Source organism: Poecilia reticulata, linkage group LG12, assembly GCF_000633615.1.
Source record: "Poecilia reticulata strain Guanapo linkage group LG12, Guppy_female_1.0+MT, whole genome shotgun sequence".
Classification (NCBI taxonomy): Eukaryota; Metazoa; Chordata; class Actinopteri; order Cyprinodontiformes; family Poeciliidae; genus Poecilia; species Poecilia reticulata.
The window spans coordinates 10,827,557-10,834,426 of record NC_024342.1 but is presented as its reverse complement, the minus strand read 5'-3'; the positions used below and the strand labels follow the sequence as shown (position 1 = coordinate 10,834,426).

The window sequence follows — 6,870 nt, the reverse complement described above, 5'->3', positions numbered from 1 at the left end:
CCTTCGCAGCGCTTAGCTGCTCGGGCCTAATAAGAAATCCTGCGATTACAATAGGTCTTCGCAGCGCTTAGCTGCTCGGCCCTAATAAACAGCACAATTACAATAGGCCTTCGCAGCGCTTAGCTGCTCAGGCCTAATTAAAGCCCCAACGAGCCTCAAGCGGCCCTGGCAGCCAAGCGCCGCTACGGCCTTTAGCCACCGCGGGGCATCCAGCACCGCCGCCCGCCTGCCACCTCGTATGCTCTCTCGTAGTTGAAGGGCGCATCCGCCAGGCAGTATGCACCGATGCCTTCGGCATGGTTCCCTGGCGACACACCACAAATTTGGTGCAGATCGGTCGATGTAGAGAGGAGATATAGCTGATGGAATGACCTAGGGGGCGCAGTGGAGTCAAATTACAATTCAATCCTTTTGGGCTGTTTAGTGGTGAACAAAGGTCATACGTATTCAGTTTGGTGCCAATCGGAAGACGCGTGTGTGATTTAGAGACAATAGTGCGCATAGGGCGAGTGACCGCAGCAATTTGGCCATGCCCCCATGGGTCAGCCAGCATTTACAGAGTTCATCATCAAGCCATTTCGTGTCAGGTGGCAGAAGATTAATTCCATATGAATAACAGTAAAAGTAAGACATACAGAAGAAAAAGCAGGTGACTTTCTGTCGGAAGTGGGCGGGGCTTACGTGATGTCATCATCTGACCGTGACAATGTGATGAGCGTTGGTCAGTAGTGAGTTACAGAAAGTCTAATGCAGCTGTGACCTTCTATGTGGAAGTTATGTCAGTTTGATGTTTTATGGCAAATAGTCAAAGTTTGGCACTTAGCCACGCACACATGCTTTGATCTACAAAAATTCCTGTGTTAACTTTTTACCTTTAATGTCTCAACTGTCTGCTGACTGAGTTTGAAGTCTGTATCTAAAAAACTGTAGGAGTTCGATCAGATTTGATGTCTCTGAAAAACAGGAAATTGCGGGTTTGATCCAAAATTGCCGACTTCCTGTTGGGTTTTGACCATGGCTCCAAGAGACTTTTTTGTAGGACCTGAAAAGATACACAAGTGTACCAAGTTTTATATTTCTAGGTTAGGCAGATCATTTAAAGAATTCTAGGTGTAAAGAGATTAGGCCATGCCCACAAAATATTGTTATGGGTTCCTGTTCAGAGTTGGATAAGGATCCATCCCAGTGAGTTTGGTGCAGCTGGACTCAAAATTGTGGAATTCAGAGCCAAACGTATGGACACGGCGTTACAGGTCAATTTGCCACGCTGCCACGCCCACCTGCTGCATCCAAACCAAACGGGGTTGGAAACCATTACACACCAATATGTCTTCTGTCTGTGGACACAGTTTCATGTTGATTAGGTCAAAGATGTCAGATAGCGACCATCCAGAGTAAAACATGACACTTCCTGTTCTCAGGGGAAGTGGCCTAAGTGATGTCATCATTTGACTATTGATTATTCTAGGGGACCCGATGATGATCAATCACTGAAAGTTTGGTGCCTCTGTCAGCTTTTGTGTAAGAGTTATAACAGTTACGTTTTTCACAGCGAGTCGGTGAACTTTGACCCCTGGTATGACCCCTTCAGCATGCACGAAAACTCACCGTTTTGATAACTTTGAATCGGGCATGCCTTATGAACCAACTGACCAAGTTTGAAGCCGATCCATCAAAAGCCCTAGGAGGAGTTCGATCAAATGCGAAGGCTATAAATGGCCAAAATGGGGTCAAATTCACAACTTCAATCCAAAATGGCCGACTTCCTGTTTGAGATGCAGTATGACAATAATTGTAAATTCTGAGTGTCTTGGGGAGTTCTACAAGTGTACCAAATTTCAAGTCTCTACGATAAAGTAAGTGAATAGAAAGGGGTCTTTTGAAATTTTGTAGGGGGCGCCGTTGAGCAGTTTTGTTTTGTGATTTTTGCGTAGACCTTAAAATACGTAAATTTTTCACAGTCTCTATGGGCCCACCAATTTTGGTGAGTTTTTGAATATGTTAAAGCCCCCAAAAAGCCAATTCATTTGTCAGAAGAAAAAAATAAATAAACAAAAAATAAACATTTGAAAAACAATAGGCCTTCGCAGTGCTTAGCGGTCTTCAGCGGTGAACCAAGGTTATACGTATCCAGTTTGGTGCCAAACGGAAGACGCTTGTGTGATTTGGAGACAATCGTGTGCATATGGCGAGGGACAGCCATTTGGACACGTCCCCACACGTCAGCTAGCATTGACAGAGTTCATCATCAAGTCATTTCATGTCAGGTGGCAGAGGATTAATTCTCTATCAATAACACAGTAAAAGTAAGAAATACAATAGAACAAACAGGTGACTTCCTTTCGGAAGTGGGCGGGGCTAAGATGATGTCATCATCTGACCATGAGAATGTGATGAGGGTTGGTCAGTAGTGAGACATAGGATGTCTGATGCAGCTGTGACCTTCGATGTGGAAGTTATGTCACTTTAATGTTTTATGGTGAATAGTCAAAATTTGAGACTTAGCCACGCCCATGTTTTGACATACCAAAGTTCCTGTCATAACTTTTGACCTTTAATGTCTCAACTCTCTGCTTACCGAGTTTGAAGTCTTTATTTCAAAAGCTGTAGGAGTTCGATCAGATGCAACACTGTTGGAGACATATATTAACAGCTGACTAATTTTTTAGCACCCATGATTTAAAGTCCACTATAATGTACTTATCTCAATTAGGAATGATCAGAATTCATTTTCCTTATAGAATAGATCCACACTTTAATTTTCTTCGATGGTAGAGGTGCTCTTTTTGCTGGTATTGAATAACACAAGTCTCCACTGTGTTACTCTAAAGTTCCATATAAACTCAAAAATGGTTTTTGACCATTTTTGAGTTTATATGGTTTATATTAACTTATTTTTGTTAAGTTATAAACTTAACAAAAATAAGTTAAGTTTATACAGTAACTGGTTTAGACTTTTGCAGAGCTACCCCTCACCCATCACAGCAGTGCAAGAAGCCAGGTTTCTCAAAGGACAACATCACAAAAGGCATGGCTTCTTTAACTTGCATTTGACTAATTTGGATGCAAGGTTACTGGGTGTGGCTTTGTGTTGGGGGGTGGGACTTGCTCAATGTCCGGCCCATGCTAATTGGAAGTCTTCAGACTTAGATACAAACAGACAGGTTTCCTCACTCAGAGGTCAAACATTCTTAGTGACATTTGGAAGGAGTTTTTGAGACAGAAAATCTTCTCAACAAGATGAGGTAAGTGTTCAATGTAAACACTTTCTATATTTACATAAATATTAACAAATATGCACCATGTAGAGGACAAAAATCTTGAAAGCCAGTAACCCTATATACTTGAATGGGTTCGTATGAAAAGGTCTATGCTGACAAAGTGTCCTACTTCCTAATCCTTTTTTCTTTTTTTTCTAGCAAAGTCACTGGTTCACGTTCTAGTTCCTAAACAACAAGTACCATTTAGGAGAACATTCACACAAATGAAGAAAGGTATGTTTTTGGACAATATTTTTAATAAGTTGCATACTGAAAAGAAAATAATAGTCCCAGTAGTTTAAGAGTGGTTGATAGTTTAAAATATGACATGCAGTTTCTTTTTTGAAATTTAGTTTACATTTTTTATGTATATTATGATGCTATTTATGAGTGAGAAATGAAACACTGGAACAATCACACATTACTTTTCATCTAAGTTATACAAGTATTTATGTTACTTTTTCTATCAACATCCAACTCAGTCTGGATTCTTGGTGACAGTAATATCCGACGCAGTAAACACCATACAAGGGAGACTATTGGGAGCAACCTTGGCATAACCGCCCATGTTGAGTGGTTTGGCCAAGGGGGCATGTGTTGGAACTCCCTACTTGACGTTTTCCACCAGTGTCTTAAAGGAAGAACTGCTCCAGATGTACTGGTAATTCACTGTGGTGGCAATGACTTGGGTAAGGTGAAAAGCGTGCTGCTTGTCAAAGCAATGAAGAAGGATCTGCAATACCTGCAGAAAAACGTTCCACTGATGGAGATTGTGTTTTCTTTAATAAACCAAACACGTCATTGGAGATATGGACCTCCTGGGAAGATGGAAAAAGCAAGAAAATTTGTTAATAGTGTTATGCATACTTTTGTTTTGGCTTGTAATGGAATAACTGTACATCATTCAAATATAGTTTTTGACAAGCCAGGGCTATTTTTGGAAGACAATGTTCACTTAACTGATGAGGGGCATAATGTATTTTTAAGTGGTATTATCAAGGGTCTGAAAGACCATGGTCTTTAAAGTGTGTTAGATGTTATCTTGTACCTCTTTGGTCCTGCGACAGACTGGCGACCTTTCCAGGGGCACCCCGCCTCTCGCCCGGAACGTTAGCTGAAGATGGGCACCATCTTCAGCTAACGTAAGGGATACTTACTGGGAGTACCCCAGTAAGGGACAATGGTGTATAGAAAATGGATGGATGGATGCACCTCGTTTTCATCTTTTTCAGATGTAATCTCAGCTGGAATAATTGTCTAGGTTTTTATGTTGTTGGTTAACATGTATTATAATTGATTTGGGATTACATGAGGCAAGACTTTATTAAACAAGACTTTATTGTATCTTTTCTGTAGCCTAATTATTTCGACAAGGGTTTATAAACCTTCTAAATTCTAATATAATCTAATATAATCTCTAATATATTAGAACAAGACCTAGACAAACTCATGTTAATCCAAAAAAAGAAAAAAAACTACAGCAGATTTAGAAAGTATATAATCAAACCAACATCTAGTTTTATCAGAACAAGAATCCAGAGAAACCCTCACTAGCATATTACAGACCACTTCTTCTTATTAAATATGGGGAACTAATAGTTTTTTCAATTTTTACTTGACGTTGTAAAATAAAAGTGCTTTGATGTGGCCTTGCTGTAACCTCAGCTGCAGGGAAAACAACAAAAAGGTTATTTTTCCTGCAGAGGTAGCAGATTTACCTTCGCCCCATCTGTTTATCTTTGCTTGAAACAGCTGATCTGTCTCCACTTTCCTGTTTCACTGCCCATCCCCCACTGTGCATCTCTGCTGTTCCCTCAGCCAGCGGGGATCTTCAATGGTTTCTGTTTCACACACACTAACTCTAACCAACACACTTATAGTCAAAGAAATTCATCCGAAACACTCCCAGTAAAATCCAAAGTGTCAATGCGCTCCGGTCACTTTCCGTCTCCCAAACTCTCCAGCGCGTCACGTACCACATTTCTCCGTTTTACCTAGCAACAGATCATAAACACCTTTTCATTGGGTGTTTTAGAAATGTGGTGCATTCGATGAAATTGGAAAAATGGATGTCATATTACATTCAAGCATTTCCTGGTCACAAAACATTCACGGAATGAGCCGCAAATGCAAAAAATGCGCACAAAATTATGGCGAAACTCATCGGTCATATTTCTTGCTTTATGTAGAAGTAAATAAAAACAAAACCAATATAAAAACAGTGTTTTTATAAAGTTTTGAAGTCCGTACTGTCCAACAGAATTGAAGTGAACACTCGGCATGCTGTCACTGTTTTCACAGAAGCCTTTTAAATGCATCACGCGCTTCCCTGCTCCACAGCTGGACTCCTAAGGGTAATCACTACATGTGCCGTCTAACATTTTGTTTAGTTGGAGTTTTGCAGAGGACACGTAGAGGTGAGCGTGTTTGTTTTTTTGTGTTACGTGAAAATAAATAAAAGTGTTCAATCTGTTCTTTGTTCTTCATCACTTTTATTTACTTCTAATCTTTTCTTTTCTAGAAGATGACTCACTTTTCCCCAGTAAAGTTCAAAATGTTGTCCAATCCTGAACTCCACTGTTTGAAGCAAGAGGCTCAGCTCGCTTGCGCATGTATTTGAGATGTACAAAGTATTTTTTCGAAAGGATTGTTATCAGGTCATGTATTTGATGTTCATTTAAGACAGAATTATCTTAGTAATTGTTGGACATGAATCATTTTTAAAATGTTGTGTTTTCAAGAAAATAGGTGAGGGGATAGAAGCTGTGGTTGTCGAAATGTCTCCCAGTTTAGTTGGTAGGGAGGGAGGGGATTTTACCGTTTGAGTGTTCCTGCTTAGATGGGTAAAAATTCATAGGTTTTTGAACAAGACTTCTCTTGATTATTTGCCACACGTTTTCAATGGGATTAAGATCTGGGGAGTTTCCAGGCCATGGACCCAAAATCTCTGTTTTGTTCCCGGAGCCAATTAGTTATCACCTTTGCTTTATGGCAAGGTGCTCCATCATGCTGGAAAAGGCATTGCTCATCACCAAACTACTCTTGGAGGGTTGGGAGAAGTTGCTCTCGGAGGACATTCTGGTACCATTCTTTATTCATGGCTGTGTTTTTAGGCAAGACTGTGAGAGAGCCGACTCCCTTGGCTGAGAAGCAACCCCACACATGAATGGTTTCAGGATGCTTTACAGTTGGCATGAGACAAGACTGTGTTACGGTCACTGACCTCTAGGGGCTCTCTTTTTGAGAGAGCTCTCTGTTTTTTGTTTCAGCTCTGCCTGATTGTTGCAGGTGAAGTGTGTTGGGGGTGAAGCTGCCATATATAAGCAGCAAGCTGGAGATGCCAGATCTCTCTCTTTTTGTTTGACCTGGGCCATGAGCTGTGACTCTGCTTGAGAGCTGTGTGTGTGTGAACCGACTTAAGTTTGCTGAGAGCAACTCTGTAAATTATCCAAGAAGGTGGAAGCTGGTAGGGGTTCTCTGCCATTTTTGTTGTAACCCGTTTTCTCCTGTTTTTATGTTAGTAAGGGAGTTTAGGTTTTGTATTTTCTTTTAGTTCTCTTTAGAAAGTGGTTGTTTTATTTTATAGTTGTAAGGGGGTGTTTTGTTTATT

At 40.6% G+C, this 6,870-nt stretch overlaps 1 protein-coding gene across 4 annotated transcripts in view; it reads right to left on the bottom strand.

Moving 5' to 3' along the window:
* LOC103473513 (multiple epidermal growth factor-like domains protein 10) overlaps positions 1-6,870 on the bottom strand; it is a 148,212-nt gene that overhangs the window by 97,993 nt on the left and 43,349 nt on the right. Inside the window, exon 3 of one of the 4 annotated variants that reach the window (XM_008423816.2) lies at positions 4,003-4,078. The exons of the other annotated variants lie outside the window; for them this stretch is intronic. Within the exon in view, the coding sequence (XP_008422038.1) occupies positions 4,003-4,078 (76 nt within the window). The remainder of the gene's footprint in view (positions 1-4,002; positions 4,079-6,870) is intronic. 4 annotated transcript variants of the gene reach the window in all.